The 21,211-nt window shown below is 38.8% G+C and overlaps 1 protein-coding gene across 1 annotated transcript in view; it reads left to right on the forward strand.

The window, feature by feature from the left end:
* Positions 1 to 1,701: 1,701 nt before the first annotated feature.
* The window catches only part of DOCK4 (dedicator of cytokinesis 4), a gene marked incomplete at its 5' end in the record, with an annotated part of 331,569 nt that continues 312,059 nt past the window's right edge, over positions 1,702 to 21,211 (forward strand). The window contains one exon of the mRNA XM_082661517.1: positions 1,702 to 1,708. Within this exon, the coding sequence (XP_082517643.1) occupies positions 1,702 to 1,708 (7 nt within the window). The remainder of the gene's footprint in view (positions 1,709 to 21,211) is intronic.

Here is a 21,211-nt window from a genome sequence, read left to right on the forward strand (position 1 = left end):
TGCAGTATATGGAGATGCATGGGATACATTTTTGATACCAGCCCTGCTCCTGGCTTTATCTTGCTTTCATACCTTTATTTTCCTTTGCTTCATATTTAATTTACATTTTCTTTTTGTATTAAACAAGTTAAATTTATTTTAATTTCCCATAATATATATATATATAGCTTAAATTACTTTAATCTCTTTTGGAATAAGTACAAGGGCTCTGAAAATAGCACCTGTTTTATTGTTATTCAAAAATCAACCTTATGACATTTGGAAGGAAAGTTCTAAATAAATGTAAAATAAGCGAATTCAAAATGTAGTGAATGACTTAGGCTTACTTTGAGAGCAAAGTCAGGTAAATTTGATGTTACATGAAAATTGTTTTTTCTCCCTGTAAGAAATGGAAAATACATCATTTTTATTTCTTTATTTTGTAGTTCTTTTTTTTTTTTTTTTTAAGGTCAGAAATTCTTGAGTTCAGAGGCTAGTTTAGAAAAGAGGAACACCCAAGCTCTCTCATTCTACGTTAGCAGCTAATATAGTCATGACTTCTGTGTAGTTTTGGGTCAGGGGTTTAATGCTGGGATTACTTGGAGAACAGAGGTTGTGTTCTCTGAAAACTGGGATCAGTTCTGGTGGGTACAAATGGAGATTTACCAAAGTATATGTAATGATAGATCTCGTTATTTTGGAATAGGAAAGCAATATTAAATAACTTTTATCCAAGGAATTAAAGATTTTGTAGTCCCAAACCTGATGCTGAGCGAGTCATTATTTTGTGACCCAGCTCAGAAGTGGAGGAACTTGTATTCTGAACTTCCCTTCTGAATACATTAATTTGTTCATTGGTCCCATCAGAGGCGTGCTTCCTAAGAAGGCTTGAGACTTCACCCGCAGAGGGAGCTGGAGAAGCTCGGAGGCTGAGGTCCTGGACGTTTGTTGTTGGCCCCTCCAGCAACCATTGCCCCCTCTCCTGGGACCAGCTCCCCTCTTCATTTGCGATTTGTCCTTCTTTACTCCTTACTTACCCAGGTGTTTGGGTCAGCTTGCAGCCCAAGGGGTTGACTCATGGTGTGATGATGATGACATTGCTTGACACTGCCTTTCCCTGGGATCTTTCTCCTACAGGTTCTGACACATAACTGGTTTTGCAAGACCTAGTAATTGCATGCATATCATTGAGTGGGAAAGCAAGCAAAATTCTAAATAAGCTATGGAAACAAATCCTCCTATTTCATAGCCTCAGTTGAGTATTGTCAGTTGTGTAGAAAGAGCCTTTTTTATTGTTGTTATTGTGATGTTTGTGACACTTTGTAATTAAGCTGGATAATGCCTTGTTGGGTTGTAGTAGTTAGTGGTGCTTTCTTTCATGAGAGAGGACAGAGTTACTTCTTGAACTTTTGAGAAATAGGTATTAGAGAAGGGAGGAAATGAGTGGAATAATTTTTTTTTCCTACAGAAAACCCTTTTAAAGATATGCACGTGGATTAAGTCATAAAAATGAGATGAACAAGGGTGTTTTTACTTGCTTTGTGGTATGGTCTGCAGTGGTGAAGTCTGATTGTGCCACCTCGCTTGTTCTTCCCTTGAACTTCAAACCCTTGAACTTGATCTGAGGAGTAGGATATAAATAGCACCTTAGGGTCTTGCATGTGGCCAAATATTATACTATAATTAGTAAGGTTCATAGCCTGCTGTTGCCTCTCCAGAATGATGGCCGGTCAGTAAGAATCAGTGCCTTTGTTAGCTCCAGGCTTTGAATGGTTAAGAGAATTGAGTCTCTTTATATATGAGTCCTTTGAAATAACAATAATTGAAATGAATAAACACTGGGTAGGAGAAACTGTAGTATTTAACTGGCTTTTCTGTTGGCTTTTTAACTCCTGTCAGTTCGGTGATATAGAAAGCAGAGCAAGAAACTGGAATCATATGGGTGTGTTCTGTCAATTGATTCTAAAACAGCCTGACCTTATTATACATGGTGCGACTTAGGCAAATTTCACTGGGCTTTAGTTTGTAAAACAGTAACATGAGAGTTTTGAGAGGAAGAATGAAGAGCTTAATAATAATATTGGAGAGGAGTGTGAAATCAGTGTAGGGACATATCAAAGGGGAGTGGTGGGAGGGGGTGGGTGTACAAGTCCAGCTGCTGTTGTGAGGAAGCTGTAACCATTATTGCTAGTGGGTGAGTGGGAAGCAGCAAAGCTTTTTTTTTTAGCTGTGTTGGGTCTTTGTTGCTACACCTAGGCTTTCTCTAGTTGCCACGAGCGGGGGCTACTCTTCGTTGTGGTGCACGGGCTTCTCATTGCGGTGGCTTCTCTTGTTGCAGAACACGGGCTCTAGAGCACAGGCTCAGTACTTGTGGCGCACGGGCTTAGTTGCTCTGCGGCATGTGGGATCTTCCCAGACCAGGGCTCGAACCCATGTCGCCTGCATTGGCAGGCGGATTCTTAACCACTGCGTCACCAGGGAAGCCCAGCTTTTTATACAATAACTTGGGGCTGGGTCTAGGGCATTATGACATAATGTGGAGATACAGATGGTAAATTGATATGTTTGGAAACAGGTCAGACCCAACATAGGTCTGGTGATCCAGCACAGAAATAACATAACCTTGTAATGGATTTCAAAGACATAAAGCTTGGAAATCTATAATACATCATATGCCCCAAAAAGGAGAAGAAAGGGGAAATAGGAAAGACTGTTGAATGAAAGTTTAAAATTCTACTGAATGCAAAACATATTTATAGAGCTTTCTTTAAGAGTATTGGGGTTTGGATGTTAAAAGATAGACTAAATATACATGTGCATGTGTGTTATATATATATTTATATATATATATATATATATATATGTATAAAACTACCTGTCTTATATATATATGTATAACTGAATCACTTTGCTGCACAGCAGAAATTAACACAACATTGTAAATCAACTATACTTGAATAAAATTTAACAAATACCTGTCTCTCTATATTTACATAAATATAAATATTATGGGTATAGATCTGTAAATATAGATATCAATATATACAGATCTATCTAGATAGACCTTTTTTTAGGTTTTAATTAAAAGTAAGTCTTCTGAAAAATAAATTGGAATAGCCTGGGGAAACTGTAAGAGTATTTTGGTTTTGCCTTTTTGAAAAATGCCAGAATAATTTTCATAGCAATATCAAATCATCTCATAATCATTTGAACAGCTCCCAAGGTTCTTTCCTTCATACCCTCAAGTTCTTATTGAAAAAATATTTGCAGCCAGGTGCAAATTAAACTTTTTTATTATTACGAAATGTCATTCTTTTCTCTGATCTTTTTCTGACCTATGAATGGCTTCTCTGAAAATGATTGCAATCATTTTTAGATATTATTTCAGAACTTAACATCAAAATGTATTGAGCCTGCTTATTATTCTCCTAACTCCTTCTTCACTCTTCCTGGCTCCTCTTCTCCTCAATAAAAGAGGTCCTTTAAAAAGAATCTGTAATTTAGTGTCATTGATATTTCCCCATCTAAAATGTATAACTAATGTGTATGAAGAAACTTCAAGGTGTTTTGTAATCTGATGCCACTGAATTTACCCTCCATCATATGACTAAATCCTGCTGCTGAAATGTCCTACCTCATCTTCTCTGAGAGTGTTTAACCTTCCTCCCGCAAAGCCTTGAGGAATTCCCAACATGTTCATGAAACTTTTCATTACGATGCCCATCCACCCTCATTTTGCTATTTCATTGCCCTACCTTTCTAAACCTTAACAATAACCTTATTTTTCGTTGTTCCACTAATTGATGCAGGTATGAGTATAGTACTGTATAGTACAGTAGTATTACATAGCACTAATATATACGTGTACCTAATAGTGTCTTTTTTTTTCTTTTTTTTAAACGTTGGGTAATGGCCATATTTTACACTTAGAATTAAATACCTGATAGGCCATATTGCAAACCCACAAAGGATTTTTGCAAATCATTGATTCATCTGTATATTGCCATAATCAGAAATTATTAATTGTGAAATACTGAGCTAAACAAAAAACAGCCCATAGATATTCTAGCTTCAAAATTTGCATTTTAGTAATATTTGGCAATCTTAGTTTGTCTTGATGAGATGAAATCTTATGTAGACTTTTAAATCAGTGAAAAATCAGAATTGAGACCAGCAGTTTCCTTACTGTGATAGTTAATGGTGAAAGGAAATTTGCACTGGGAGTTAGAGCTCTCCGTTTTGTTTTTTGTTTTGTTTTGTTTCTTTAAATGACTCTCCAGTGAATTTCATTTGGCTTTTGTTTAGAAAAGTATTATCATGACTACTTTTATAAGTCATTCGTATCAATGGCTACCTTTAATTTTCTACATAAATAGTTGTTTGACAATGTGGAAGAACAATTTGAATTCAATACCCAAAAGTATTTCTTTCTGGATCAGTGTAATGTTCTATAACCTATACAGATGAAGCAGAATACTAAAAGGGTGTTTGAGCGAGTAAACATCAAGTTGAGGATTGTTCTGATTTGTGTACAGTTAAAGTCAGAGAATAAGCCCAGTGACTTTAGCATTGGTTGGCAACAGAGCTACCACCCTAGTCCACTTTCCTTCTATCTCAGTTGGAGGCTGCCCATAAAATTTAAAGAAAAACGAAGCTGGTCCAAACATGACCAATACTTCAAGACTTTTAGGAGAGGGAAGTCTCTTTAAGTTCTGGGGAGAAATGCCAGATTTTATTTCTGATGGTGAATCTCTTATTTTAGAAGGAATGCTGCAACAGACATTCCAAAAGGAAGGGAGAATAACCAATTTTGAGTTCCTGCTCTGTATCAGACATGCTAAGTGTTGAGACAAACCCTCCTAAATCCGTAAAATAGGTAAGTTTGAGGATGTCTGTAATATAGACAAAGAAATGATGCTCTGAGGGGTTTTTTCATTTGCCCTGGGTCACAAAGGCAGTGGTAAGGCTAATATTCAGATTTAAGTCTCTAGGCCTCTAAGCACCATACTCTTTCCAGCGCATATGACTTGATAGAACTGTAATTAGATGTATTTTGAAGAACTGTTGTTAGGTATGTAAATGTTTAGGATTGTTATATCCTCTTAATGAATTGACTCTTTTATCATTATGAAATGACTTTCTTTATTCATGCTAATATTTTGTTCTCTGAAATCTACTTTGCCTGATAGCTACTCCGGCATTCTTTTGGTTACTGTTGCCATGTTAAAGTTAACTGGTGCCTTTATAGTGAAGTGATTTTCTTATAGACAGCATATAGTTGGGTCTTGATTTTTTTTTTTTTAATCTGACAGTCCTGCCTTTTAATTGTGGTGTTTTGACCATCTGCATTTAATGTGATTGTTGATATGTTTAGATTTTAATCTATCATCTTGCTGTGTTGTATTCTGTTTGTCCCATCCATTTTTTTGTCCCTTTCGCTCTTTTTCTGTCTTCTTTTTATGATTGTATTTTATCTCTTCTGTTGGCTTATCAACTATAGCTCTTTGTTTTGGTTACTTACTGGTTGCTCTAAGGTTTTAGCATATATCTTTAACTTATCAGAGTTTACCTTCAAGTGATGTACCACTTCCTATATAGTATAAGAACCTTACAGTAATATACTTCTATGTCTCCTCTCCAGACCTTTGCACTATTGTCATATATTTTATTTAAACATATGTTTTAAACTCTAGAATACATTATAATTATTTTTGTTAAAACAGTCAATTAACTTTTAAAGTGACTTAAATAATAGAAAAATTTAAAAATATATCTACCCATGTAATTTCCATTTCTGGTGCTCTATTCCTTTGAGTACATTCACATACTGATCTGCCCGAAGGACTTCCTTTAATATTTCTTGTAGTGCTGGTGATGAATTCTTTCAGCTTTTGTATGTCTGGAAAATCTTTAGCCTTTGTTTTTTGAGAAAAGTCTGCTGTCATTCGTATCCTTATTTCTCTGTACATGTCTTTTATCTTTCTGCTTTTAAGATGTTCTCTCTACCATTGGTTTTAAGCAATCCCATTATAATGTGGGTGGTGTAGTTCTCTTCATGTTTCTCATGCTTGGGTTTATTTAAGCTTAATGGGTATGTGGGTTTGTGTTCTTATCAAAGTTGGAAAAATTTTAGCTATTATTTATTCAATACATGTTTTTTTCTTGCCCCTCCTTTGGTGACTGCAGTTACACATGTAATAGGCCACTTGATGTTGTCACATAGATCACTGATACTGTGTTTATTAAAAAAAATGTTTCCTTTTTATTTCATTTTGGATCGTTGCTATTTTTATATCTTCAAATTCTTTAACCTTTGTTCTGCAGTGTTTACTGTTAATCCCATTATTGGCTCTTCTCCCTCTGTTCCCCCACCTTGCACATGGTAGTTTTCAACTCTAGAAATTTAAGTCTTTCTAATATCTTCTTTTTAATGTTTCTACTTAACTTTTGAACATATGGAGTGTAGTTATAATACTATTCCAATATCTTTGTTAATTCTAACATCTGTATTATTTCTGAGTCATTTTACATTGGTTAACTCTTCTTAACATGAAAGGCCGTATTTTCCTGCTTATTTGCATTCCTGATAATTTTTAAATTGCATATCAGTAGATTTTACCTTTTTGGGTGATGGACATTTTGATTTTGTATACATATTCTTAACCTTCATTATGGGATGCATTTAAGTTAATTTGATCCTTTTGGGTCTTGCTTTTAAGATTTGTTTATCAGAATAGAGAAGTGGTTAGTCTAGCGCTACTTTTGCTTCTGTACTGAGGGAAAACCCTTCTCTACCTAATACCCTATGGATTATGAGGATTTCCAGTCTGACTATTGGGAACAGGTCTTGTGTGAGTTCCAGACACTATTCCTGCTAATCCTTCAGGGTGTTTTTTTCCCCCAGATTTACCTAGTTTCCTCACATGCATGTACTGATTAGTATTCTGAATACTTGAGGCAAACCTTCTGCAGAGCTTTGCAGTTCTTTCTGTGTATCTCTGTCCTCTCTGCTCCTGTAAGCTTCCTTGATCTCCCCAGACTCCCAACTCTATTTCCTCAACTCAGAGAGTCTGCTGGGCTCCATTCAGGCTTCTCCTCAGGGTGCCATGGCCTGGACCATCTTTTAAGGCAGAAAACTGGAAAAATCATAAGGCTCACCCCATGTGTGTCTCCTCTCTCAAGGATTACTGTCCTTTGATGTGTCATGTCCATTGTCTTGAAATCGTTACATATATTTTATTCAGTTTTTTGGTTGTTTCAGGTTATATCTGTTTCCTATTACTCCATCTCAGTTGGAAACAGCAGTATCAGGTGTAAATTTTCACTGAAGGATTTTTTTATTCTTTTCCACTTTGGCAGCTTCCTGGGAGACTATTTACCTTTAGCTTGGTTTTTACTTTTTTATTACTGGCCTTTACCTTTTATTACAAGAATACAATTTCCCTAAATCTAGTTTTTCCACTGTCTGAATTTTCTTAAATATTTCAAGGTGGGACAAATGAGACAGACTTTTGGTTCTTGGCACCAGCACCAGACTTGAACATAGGCCAACGGGTACCCAGCGCTCCCCGATGGACGCTCTTTTTGTTAATTCCAAGGTTGTATGGGTGATGATTGCTTGCATGGATGTGATTAATCAGATGTAGGTTTTCAGCTGACAAGTTTTTCTGTCTTTTTAAAGTACAGTTGTTATTCAAGAGATAGCGTACTGAACAATGATTTCCCTAAGCAGTAGTTCAATATACCATGAATATAAACGTATGAATGATAAATGATAGCTAAGAGGAAACTGCTTGCTTTTTGTTCCATGGAAAAAGTACTGTTATTTTTCTTAACTTCATATCACGAGGCATACATTTTTTTTTTTTTTTTTTGTGGTACGCAGGCCTCCCACTGTTGTGGCCTCTCCCGTTGTGGAGCACGGGCTCCGGACGCGCAGACTCAGCGGCCATGGCTCACGGGCCCAGTCGCTCCGCGGCATGTGGGATTTTCCCGGACCGGGGCACGAACCCGTGCCCCCTGCATCGGCAGGCGGACTCTCAACCACTGCGCCACCAGGGAAGCCCACGAGGCATACATTTTAATGTACTTTTTTTTTTTTTTTTTGCCAAATGGCAATTGACATTTATTCCCTCGTCTTTTAAATGGTATTTTCTATTGCAGTGCCTTTGATATCTGTTAGGGCTTTTTTTTTGGGGGGGGGGGTGGCGGGGCAGTAACAGTGCTCTCTTGAATAAAAAGGCAAACTTTCACCCCTATCAGATTTAGAGGCATGACTTTTGAATCTACTAGTTCCTAACATGTCATAGAAAAGAGTTAGTATGTTTAAGGAGGAAAATGCCCTGACGTGTTTGATAACTATTATTGAGCAATTATTATCTTTCAGGTAAGTGCTACATTTTGGGCGCATATGGATGAAAAGACTTGATCCTTGTCCTCAGCCAAGGAGCGTTTAGTGTCAAATGATCGTTATAACACATTGTGATAATTATTTACTGGTTTATTTGTTTAAAAAGTATGTATTGAGAATCTGCTATGTGTCAGATACTATTACAGTCTGTGTGTTCATAGCAGGAAACAGTTCCCTAGTCTCATGGAGTAACATTTCAATGAGGGGATGATGGGAAGGAGAAATAGTAAATGCTGTAAAGTTAAATTAGGGTAAAGGGATAGATCTTCACAGTGCGAAGTTTCTATATATTTTCCTCTAGTTAGGAAAGCCTTTCTTTGTAAGGTGGCATTTGAGCAGAAACCTTAAAAGAAGTGAGAGGACAAATCACACAGCCATCTGGGGAAACAGTGTTCTAGACAGAGGTAGGTATAAAAACTAGAAATGGAAGAGCGTGCTTGAGGCTGATTGTACAATCACAAAGAGAGTGGAGTGGCCAGTGGAATGAGCAAGAGGAGAATGGCAGAAAGTGAGCACCACAAAAAGAAGGGGTAGAGTGAGGAACCAGATCAGCTGGGCTTTATTACCCTGGTGGGAAGGATGTGAGCTTTCATGGTGAGTGAGATGGGAAGGCACTTGGAGGATCCTGCGTAGAGAAGAGATCTGAGGAACTTAGGTGTTAGAAGGAATCCCGCTGGTCGCTGTCCTGTGAAGCAAGGGAGGAAGCTTTGCAGGTGGTCAGGGGCAGTGAGAAGCTATGGAAATAGTCCAGGTTAGAGAATATGGAGAACTCTGTCTCGGGTAGGGCTAGTTGTGTGGTGAAAGTGGTCAATTCAGGAATTCATGATATATTTTGAAGAACCCATTCTTGGGTTTGCTGAAGGACTGGATGTAGAGTGTGGAAAAGGAAAGAAATCAAGGATGGCTGTAATGTTTTTGGACCTCACAACTGGTAGAAGAGAATTCTTTTTAGTAGGGAGTTTAAGACTGGGGTGGGATCAGGGGATTTGGAGAGGGTGGGTAGGAAGAAAGACTGTGATTTTCGACCTGGTATGTTTGAGATATAGGTTAGACATAAATGGAGATATCAAGTAGGTACTTGGATATATGAGTGTAAAGTGAGAGGAGAAGTTTGGGCTAGAGAGAAAAATGTGTTATGGCATATTATCATGAAAGTGGAAGAAACAAATTCATGCACATTGATGAGCACTAGATAAAAACAATATTTGGCATTATCTAACACAGAACACACTTTTGCAAATGAAGACTCTAAAGCCAGGAAAGTAGAGTGAGTTGCCCAAGGACACACAGGATGTTGGTGGAACCCATGTCACTCAACTCATCAGCTAGTACTATCTCCATCTTAGTGCACAGCCTACCATCCATGTTGCTATAGTAATAGAATAGGTGGAACCCCACTAATATAAAAGCCAAGGATAGTGGGCAGTGGTGAAGGGCATAAATTCTGGAGCAGATTTCCTAGGGTTCTAATCCTGGTTCTCTCACTCACCTTATGTGTGACGTTGAATAAATAACCTAGGTTCTCTGTGCTTTCGTTTCCATATCTGTAAGTGGGATTGATAATAATACTTAACTCATAGAGTAAATGGGAATATTAATTGACAGGATAGATATAAAGCACTTCAAACAATACCTTATTGCTAGCCAAGTGAAGCTGCAGCAACAATAATAATAACAATAACAACAATTATTATCATTAATTTTATTATTATTCTAATTAACTAGTTGGGGGATCTTCAGCAAGCCTGTTTTTTAACCTGAGTGTACATGGCTCACATGCAAAATAATGTATCCTGCTAAATGTTGTCTTTAAGATTCTTATTTCAGAGTAAGAAATACTCTGAGCTTTTATTACAACTTCTGGGAGACCCAGAATTGGCTAGTATCTGGGCATGTTCAAATACTACATATAAACCATATTGAAGTCAGATATTCTCGTATCCCTTCTAACCAGGCTTTCCTGTTCTCTTCGTGACATTTGGATATACTGGTGCTCATAATTAGTTGGTAACAAACTCTGCTCTTTTGCATCATTTTGTTCTTTAAATTGATTGTGTTCTGTGAGAATGGCTTATCTGCCTCTTCATTAAACATTCATGATTCTGTGACACCTCATTCTTTCCACTGATGGCTTTGATGGATGCCTTTTTAACAGAGATCTTAATCTTGCCTTTAACATTTTAAACAATGTCTTGGTTATCTACACCATAACCTCTCACTGGTGCGGTTTTTGTTTTGTTTTGTTAGTTTCTGCTGTAGGTATAACAAAGTGAATCAGCTATACATTTACATATATCCCCATATCTCCTCCCTCTTGCGTCCTCTCCCTCCCACCCTCCCTATCCCACCCCTCTATGTGGACACAAAGCAGGGAGCTGATCTCCTTGTGCTATTCGGCTGCTTCCTACTAGCTGTTTTACATTTGCTAGTGTATATATGTCCATGCCACTCTCTTACTTCGTCCCAGCTTACCCTTCCCCCTCCCCGTGTCCTCAATTCCATTCTCTGTGTCCGTGTCTTTATTCCTGTCTTGTCCCTAGGTTCTTCAGAACCATTTTTTTTCCTTTAGATTCCATATATATGTGTTAGCATACGGTATTTGTTTTTCTCTTTCTGACTTACTTCACTCTGTATGACAGACTCTAGGTCCATCCACCTCACTACAAATAACTCAATTTCGTTTCTTTTTATGGCTAAGTAATATTCCATTGTATATATGTGCCACATCTTCTTTATCCATTCATCTGTCGATGGACACTTAGGTTGCTTCCATATCCTGGCTATTGTAAATAGAGCTGCAATGAACATTGTGGTACATGACTCTTTTTGAATTATGGTTTTCTCAGGGTATATGCCCAGTAGTGGGATTGCTGGGTCGTATGGTTGTTCTATTTTTAGTTTTTTAAGGAACCTCCATACTGTTCTCCATAGTGCTGTATCAATTTACATTCCCACCAACAGTGCAAGAGGGTTCCCTTTTCTCCATACCCTCTCCAGCATTTATTGTTTGTAGATGTTTTGTTGATGGCCATTCTGACTGGTGTGAGGTGATACCTCATTGTAGTTTTTTGGTTTTTTTTTTTGCCGTACGCGGGCCTCTCACTGTTGTGGCCTCTCTCGTTGCGGAGCACAGGCTCCGGACGCGCAGGCTCAGCAGCCATGGCTCACAGGCCCAGCCGCTCCGCGGCATGTGGGATCTTCCCGGACCGGGGCACAAACCCGTGTCCTCTGCATCGGCGGCGGACTCTCAACCACTACGCCACCAGGGAAGTCCCTCATTGTAGTTTTGATTTGCATTTCTCTAATGATTAGTGATGTTGAGCATCCTTTCATGTGTTTGTTGGCAATCTGTATATCTTCTTTGGAGAAATGTCTATTTAGGTCTTCTGCCCATTTTTGGATTGGGATGTTTGTGTGTTTTTATGTTATCAATGCATCATCGTATTTGGATCAAAACAAGTAAGCTCCTGTTTTTAAGGCCCCACTTTTGTGGTTAAGAATTGATTTGTGGCAGTTTCTTGAGTGTAGAAGAATTGAATATGATTGTTAGTGAAACTGTTAAGTATTTCAGAGGGAATAATGAGATTATTGATTAGGTTCTTTTTGATTATAAAAGAGATTTAATGACACTGTTTTGGTCAAGACAAGTGAACGTCTCTCTGTTTCATTGGCTAGGTGATGATGTCTGTTTATTTTCCACTTTTGCCTGACATGCTAATTGACAAGTAAGGTGAGTGAATAGAGCCATTATTGTCCATGGATAATTGGTCATTCCTGTAGCAAGCAGTTGGACAGCAAAGATACAATTTTGTATAGTGTGTACATTATCAACTAAATACCTTCCCCTCCCCCCATTGTATTAGCTCTATTTTTTGTCATGTGGCATTCATGGAATTTTCACTCAGCACATACTGGCCTAGCTTTTTCCCATATAACTACAAGTTTTATTAATCTTTGCTGTCTTGGATGTGAGTTTTACCAGTGGTGTTTGGTAACTTCTTGATCCTTTCTTGTTGTCCGTGGTCCACCGTGGTCCACTATCCTCTTTCATATTTTTGACCTGATCTTCCTGTCCCAAGGCAAAAAAGGCATGAAAATAATGTCTTCATCTCCCCATCGTTGACCCCTCTGGACTACAGTGATGTCTGTTCCAGTGAGTAGAGTTGGGGAGTCACTAAAATGATGGGTTAACATCCTCAGGGATTATTAGTCTTTATCACCTTGCAGCTGGTTGTTATTTTCATTCTGCCATGAACTGGAGAATATTTATTTTGGCTGCTCCCCTATGAGCCCATATGGTGGCATTCTTAAACCAATGGGGGTACAGCTTGGCACTCCAGAAATAGGTGATGCAGTGCAAAAGGAGGCAGTCTGGGGCCCAAGCAAATGTCTTCTGTTTGCCATCGAATCATAGAATTCTAGGACTGGGAGGGTCATGGATATCATGTAGGTTTGCTTCTTCATTTTACCGATGAGGAAAGGAAACTCATAAATGGGAAGTGTCTTTGGCAAAATGAGAGTTAATAGCAGTACAGGGACCATAACTAAAAAGTTTTTTAGTCCTGTGTTACCCTGCTGGTGAAATGGAGCAAGAGATAGAGTGATAGAGTAGGAATAGTATCAGGTTTACTGGGGGTTTTATGCCCAGGTCTGTTGTTACATAGTAGTTGTATGACTTGAAGTAATTAACTGAATCTTTTTTTTTTTTTTTTTTGCGGTACGCGGGCCTCTCACCGCTGTGGCCTCTCCCACTGGGGAGCACAGGCTCCGGACGTGCAGGCTTAGCGGCCATGGCTCACGGGCCCAGCCGCTCCGCGGCACGTGGTATCCTTCTGGACCGGGGCATGAACCCGTGTCCCCTGCATCGGCAGGCAGACTCTTAACCACTGCGCCACCAGGGAAGTCCCAACTGAATCATTTTTGAAATTGTTCGTTATCCATTGAATGGTAGATCTGTCAATGACCCTGCCTTCCTCTAAAGTTTGTCTGTTGTCTGTTCATTGAGTTATATCATATTTTGATATTTAAAATTTGTTCAGGCTGTGACTGGATGAAAAATGTTGACTAATATGGAAATGTACTTTGACCTCATTTTCTTCTCTTCCCCATTTCCTTGAGGTCAGAGGAAATACATTTTTTAACTCCTATAATTGTGTATTCTTATCTACTCTGACAGCGACACCTCAGGGTCTCACCTCTCCTGAAAAGAATTATAATAATTGGGCATTCTGTGACCTTCCTGTCACAATAGATGGGTACTTGAGACTCTGGAAGGATTTTTTTCAGCAGTGTTCATCAATGTTTTCCTGTTAAACCCAAGGAAAATAGTTCATAAGATGTTTCACCTAATGGTTTCAACTTAGGGCTTCATCTCAGCCTGAGCTGGTATGTTATTGTCTTACTAAACAATAATATTTAGTTACTGTTAAAATGTTAAAAAAAAAAAAAGAAAAACAGTAAGTACTTCTAAATCCACCACCCAGAGATAACTACTTTAGACATTGTATGTACTTTCTTTTTAAATGCATGTTTATAGAGTCTAATATATACAACCGTCCATTCTTAATGCATGTGTGTATAGTTTATACAGTTTTTAAAAGGATTTACATTGAACATACTATTTTAGAATGTGATCCTTTCACCAAATGATACCAGTTTTTCATGTAGTTAAATTTTCTTCTATAACATCATTCTTAATGCTAGTATCCTTCTGTATGGAACGTGATGATTTATTTAATTAAACCTCTATTATTGGACATTTTAAAAGAAAAGTGCAGAGTCTACCTGTGACATAACTTCCCATATTTGTGTCACTTAAATATGAGGGCCTTTCTATTTAGAATTCTGATCAATTAGAAGATAAGATTTGATAGCATAGAAACTAGAGATTTAATCTCGATCGTTTGAGAATCCTGTTGGAGGATTTCCATTTAATCACTTTTTTTTTTTTTTTTTGCGGTACGCGGGCCTCTCACTGCTGTGGCCTCCCCCGCCACGGAGCACAGGCTCCAGACTAGCAGGCCCAGCGGCCATGGCTCACGGGCCCAGCTGCTCCGCGGCACGTGGGATCCTCCCGGACCGGGGCACGAACCCATGCCCCCTGCATCGGCAGGTGGACTCCCAACCACTGCGCCACCAGGGAAGCCCCCATTTAATCACTTATTGGTTTTCGTATTGATTTCATTAAATTTTCTCTGTAAAACATTTTGACCTCACTTTAAATTGGGTCAGCATACATATGTGGAGAGTCCACTTTTCCAGCTAGTGGGCTACATACAAGATGGCTTGAGGCCGTGTCTAAGTCACTCACATTTTATTAATGAACATGTATGCAGTATGAACAAGGTAGTTACCAGTAGAATACACCTGATGTGTGGTGAGGGGCTGGAAATTCAAACGCTTATTGGTGCCAGGCCTGAGTGCAAAGGGCCAGGGGTAAGCAACAGGGGTAGCTGGAGGGATCTTTTTCATCTGAGGAGGTCAGCTGTTATTTAAATCAAAATAAGTTGTTAGCATGGGCAATAAGGACTCGATTAACTGGATTTTCTCATTTTTCAAGAAAAGCTGAAAATTAAATTTATTTATGAAAAACTCCTAATTCTCAAACATTGGTAATAATTAAATTGTTTTAAAACACAGTGCAGGTGAAACAAGAGACGTCTGTGGATCTAATCTACCCCACAGGTCTACGTAGAGGTAGCCCCACTGGCAAGTCTTCAGCTCTTTGGAGATCAGGAAATCCTTCAGAAAGAGAAGGCTTTGCTTCCTACATCCATCTTTCCAGAGTTACTTTAAGGATAGGTATAATATTCAGATGATGAAACCTCCCCAGGTACCACCTTCCAGAAACTTACCAATTACCCTGAGATGTGACCTTTGCAGTGGGGAATGTTCCTGCAGCCAACAAGCATCAGACAAAAAGGGGCTGTGGAAACCAGTTGTCTTTAACATCCTGCCACCTGGGGCACCTTCACATCCAGGTTTCTGGTTCCCCTGGCCTGTGCAGTTTTCTGGAAAACATGAATGACATGTAACCAAAGTAAGATGTTTGCGAGAACTATTATTGGCAATGGTTAATGGAAAGAGCTCACGATTGAGAGTATGAAGACCGAGGTGTGAATCCCCATTTCACCCGGAGATGTGAAATCCAGCAAGTCCAAACATCTCTTTGTGATGCCATCTAGATTTTTATTTAATGTTGACAATCATACCTTAAAAAAAAAGGATAGGTATATAATCTTCAGTTTTCTATCTAGCACAGTAAATGCTTGATAATTCAGCCTTATCAGCAGAAATTATGGCAGGGTTCCTTACACTGTGGGTAATCAGTAAATATCTTTCCATTGAAATAATAATGTAAGAGTTGGAGACAATTTTGACATCCTTATACTTGAGTGGAGTGCATTTGAAGTCTGTGTTTAAATATGGCTGATGATTCTGGGAGATCTTGGAAATTCATTGAGCCTAAAACAATACAACATATCATGATGTATGAATGTTAACACTCAGCTTCTCTGTTCTGGCTCCCCTGTTTATATCCCTTTCCTGTTATTTACTCTGTGTTGTGAAGAGACTAAACCACTTCTCAGAAGCCAAGGACCTGACTAAGGTGGACATGAGGACCTCCGTGTGAGTGAACTTGTTGATATGCACCATTTCTTAGGCCCAGAAGGTAGTGACATTGGTCCAATGTGCTGCTTTTCTAAAAAGTTCCTACTGAGTGAAATAGACATGATCCTCTTTATAGTCACAAAACATCAGAGTTGGTAACTAAGAGCAAGGGTTGAAATGGGCTCTAGCTGGTGCCAAAAGTTATGTCCTTTCCATAGAACTAAATAGGGTTTGATTTACATCTCTGATTGAAGATTATTCACCTTCTACTTGGATTTTATATTTTTGTCACGTTGTCACCTCGAGGAGAAACATGTTCCTACTGGTGTTGGTTTTCAGGAGACACACTCCATGACAGAGTAGGGTGTAGCCTGTCCTGAGTGTAGACGAAGCTCCCCAGCCTGCGGTGGCACTGGCGTGACAGTTCTGCCACATCCAAGCTGTTTGTTCTTGACCTCACTTGGCATATTGATCTGTGTCCTCATCCATTGGTGTGGCAGAATGACATTAGTATTCATCACCACTCAACCTCTTCTGTTGCTCCTCCTACAAAGTCTTTGAAGAATCACAAGTCCCCAAAGTACAGATGACCTGTTGATATGTCTGTTAATTAATTTTTCAAAAGTACTTAGATTTCACCTCCATATTTTTCTCTCTGTGCCTTTATAGGGTGTCCAATCCCCACTAAATAAAAAATAGCTTTACAATTTTTCTAAAATATGAGACATGCTCATTTTTCTAAAATTCAAAGAATATAGAAAAATACAAAGACAGTTAAAATCACCTCCAAATCTTACCTGCCAGAAATTAAATGTTATCATTTGGGGAATATGAGCATCTGAAAATTTATGGATAGAAGGATGAATGAATGGACATAGGTAGATGGGCACCAATAATTTTATAACAGTGTGTATACATGTTATTTTAAAATTTAAAGCATTATATTTAATGAAATGAAACTGGAGGAATTTTTGAACTTGTGATTAAGTTTCTGTGTTGTAAAAACAATAATATCTAAAATAATGCCTCCAAGGTAAGGAAGAGTTAAGAAGCATTAGGAGGTTGGAGCCGTCACAGTATTACCACTGAATACTGTGTACCCATTAGAATGGCTGAAATTAAAAATACTGAAAATACAAAGTTTACATGGGGATGTGGAACAGCTGGAATCCTTTGTACACTCTTAGTGGGAATGTAAAATGATTCAGACCCTATGAGAAAGTGTTTCTTATAAAATTAAATGTACTCCTATCTTAGGATCTAGTAATTCCACTGTTATTTCCTCCCCAAAATGAAAACCCATGTCCACAAAAAGATCTGTGTAAGCATGTTCATTTCAGATTCATTCATAAGTGCTTAGAAACAATGTACATAAATAAACTGTGGTACATTCATACAGTGGAATAGCATACATCATAAAATAGGAAGGGACTGTTAAGACATGCAACAACACGGATGACTCTCATAGACATTGTTGAGCAAAGAAGACAGACGCAAAAGAGTATATATTCCATAAATCCATTTATATTATGTTCTAGAACGTGCAGAACTTTTCTCTGGTGATAGAATTCAGAAGAGAGGTTGCCTATGAGGTGAATGGAGTATAGACTGGAAAGGAACTTTCTAGGATGATGTCAGTGTTCTATATCTTAATTGGGATATTGGTTAAATGAGTGTATATATATGTCAAAACCCATCAAACGTACTCTTGAGATCTGTGTATTTTATTATATATAATTAAATCTCAACTTAAACATTTTAAAAATAAACTAAATTTAAACATCTTAGATATTACATGGATTGTCTCCCTGTTAGGAAATGAGAGGAATTAACAAACTTGGGCTTCCTCCCACTTTCCCTTACGTTGCTTATATTAGTTTTTCTTTTTTCAGGCTTCACAACATTCATACTCTGATTTGCAATCATAATGCCCTAGTTGTTTAGTTTTAGTTCTATATTTAAATAGAACCATGGATCCTTTGGCCACAGTTTTTCCATTTCTGAGTTCTTTATTTGGATTCATCTCTTGTTTATCCAGATTTCATGGTCAAGCAGTTTTTTGTTTTTGGTTTGTTTATTCTAAAGGAAGACTCATGGATATCCTATTTCCTGAGTTTTCAAATGTTTGCAAATGTCTGCCTTTTGCTTTTACACTTGAACTGTAGGTTAGCTGGATTTAATATTCTTCAGTCATACGTTTTGTCGTTTAAAGACATGGCCCCACTGACTTCTGACACTGAATACTATTGTGACAATGTCTGTAGTCAGCCTAGTTTTGTTGTCTTTCTCCCTCTAGTAGATGACTTGCTTTTTTATACTTGATGTCAGAAAAATTTTTTTTTTTTTTTTTGCGGTACGCAGACCTCTCACTGTTGTGGCCTCTCCCACTGCGGAGCACAGGCTCCGGACGCGCAGGCTCAGCGGCCATGGCTCACGGGCCCAGCCGCTCCGCGGCATGTGGGATCCTCCCGGACCGGGGCACGAACCCGTGTCCCCTGCATCGGCAGGCAGACTCTCAACCACTGCGCCACCAGGGAAGGCCTGAAAAATTTTTAATTCTTACGTTCAATAACTTAAGCTATTGCTTGATTTTTTTTTTTCTTTTTTTTTTTTGTGTATAAATTTCCCCTGGCATAAGAATGTCCTTTTGGGGCTTCCCTGGTGGCATAGTGGTTAGGAATCCACCTGCCAACGCAAGGGACACGGGTTCGAGCCCTGGTCCAGGAAGATCCCACATGCCACGGAGCAACTAAGACTGTGCGCCACAACTACTGAGCCTGCACTCTGGAGCCCGCGAACCACAACTACTGAGCCTGCATGCCACAAGTACTGAAGCCCGTGCACCTAGAGCCTGTGCTCTGCAACAAGAGAAGCCACTGCAATGAGAAGACTGCAATGAAGAGCAGCCCCCACTTACTGCAACTAGAGAAAGCCCACGCACAGCAATGAAGACCCAATGCAGCCAAAAATAAATAAATAAATTTATTTTTTTAAAAATGTCCTTTTGATCTGCAGTTTCAGTTCTTTATTTTAGAGAGCTTTGGAGGAGTGTGTTGTAAGTCTCCACTTTTTGAATATGAACGCTTCTTTTCTCTTTCCTGTGTGTGTATATGTGTGTGTTGCTTCAAGAACAACAATCATCCTTACATTTGCTTATCTTGATTCTCCATGTGTCACCTTCTCTCTAGTTCCCTTAATTCCTTTGTCTTTTCTTGCCACATTCAGTGTGATTATCTCTAACCTTTACTCTGGGCCAGTAATTAGGTTTTCTTCTCTTCTGACCCTTGCTATTTCTAATTTGTTTATGAAGTATAATCTTCCTTTCATTTTGAACTTTTGTTCTTTCATCATCTAGTCTTTGAGTCCTTCTTTTATAGAATCCATAGTCTTACAAAGGTTTTAATAGAATGTGAAACACTCACTGAGAGTCTTCTGTTTCTAGGGTTATGTTCCTTACAGTCTTTTTTTAAATATATATAAATTTACTTATTTTTGGCTGTGTTGGGTCTTTGTTGCCGCACATGGGCTTTCTCTAGTTGCAGCGAGCGGAGGCTACTCTTTGTTGCGGTGCGTGGGTTTCTCATTGCGGTGGCTTCTCTTGTTGTGGAGCGTGGGCTCTAGGAGCGTGGGCTTCAGTAGTTGTGGCATGTGGGCTCGGTAGTTGTGGCTAGCGGGCTAGGAGCACAAGTTCAGTAGTGTGGCGCACAGGCTTAGTTGCTCCATGGCATGTGGGATCTTCCCGGACCAGGGCTCGAACCCGTGTCCTCCGCATTGGCAGGTGGATTCTTAACCACTGCGCCACCAGGGATGTCCCCCTTACAGTCTTAGTTCCACATCTGTCATTCACATGCTGGATCCTTTTCTTACATTTTTTTGTTTTAGCAGAGTTTTATAATTGTTCTTATTTCTTCTCACTCATGCATGATAGAGGCCACTCTCCACATCATCTATTTATTCTGATCAAGTAGAAGTGAATTCACTTGATCCTGTTTCTACTTTATCTGGGACTAAATTGTCTTCTAAATTCCCATCTACAATTTGAGGGCTGGCTGTCAGCTTCACTGCAGGACTCATAATCCAAGGGCGCAAGAGTGGTAAGATCTCAACTGGAGCTGAGTACTGTCTTTGCTGGAGGACCTGGACCTAGGGTGACTAATCATCCCAGTATGTCCAGGACTTGCCCAAATTTCACACCGGAAGTCCCACATCCCAGAAAACCCTCTCAGTGTCAGGCACACCAGGATGGTTAGTCAACCTATCTGAATTGACTTTATTTTCTACTAATTTTTAAATATTCTAGGCCCCGTCCACTCCATCTAGCTGCAGCTGGTTCAGCTTGAGCCCAATTTTCCTTAGTATCCTGGAATATGGCAAACCTGGGGCACTTGAGGAAGTACAGGACTCTTCTAGTCTCATGGATTTTTTTTTTTTCTTTAGGACTTCTAATTCCAAGTCAGCTTCTCTCCAGTTGCGATCATTTAAGTGAGAATGTTGAGAGTTTCATCAGCTCATCCTTTTCCTCATTGCCACTTCTGAGGCAGAGTATATGAATAGGACTCAGAGCTGTGCTGGATGGAGCTCAGAGTCTCGCTCCATCCCTCCAGTTGCACTTTTCAAAAGATGGTACATGGTTAGTTTCCTTTCTTTGTTTAGTTACTTTAAAAGGATATTTTAAAATTTCCATTTAGCCATTTGAGGAAATAGATTCAGTAATCCTGTTTGATTCCTCTGCTGTTACCCAGTCCATTATAAAAGTTTGATAAAGTTGGTCAAATGATTCATCCTTGTATATTCTCTCTCATCTTCTTCTGTTCTCCCCCCTCCCAAAACACACATCTCTCTCATTTTCTCTTTCTCATACATGTATGCAAGTGAAAATATTAGGCCCCTTAAATAAAAATAGAGGTTTGAGAGTAGGCTTGTAACCAAAACCCAATCAAAAGCATAATAGATTAGCCCATGAATTGAAAATGAGCTCCTTTATTGCGAGATTTGTCAATTGAGATGCTATCATTTAAGACTTCTATTTCCAGGGATTTTTCCAGACTGAGCACTATATTTAACACTGAAACATTAATGCCAATGTGGGTTTTATGTTGAGCTTACTTATTCTCTTAAGTTTTTTTTTTTTTTGTCTTTTTTTTTAAGTATAAAGAAGATTATGATCCCCCAATAGTGAAGTAGTGGCTCAAATTTCCAAGGACTGTGCTA

Source organism: Grampus griseus, assembly GCF_964374135.1.
Source record: "Grampus griseus genome assembly, chromosome: 9".
Taxonomy (NCBI): domain Eukaryota; kingdom Metazoa; phylum Chordata; class Mammalia; order Artiodactyla; family Delphinidae; genus Grampus; species Grampus griseus.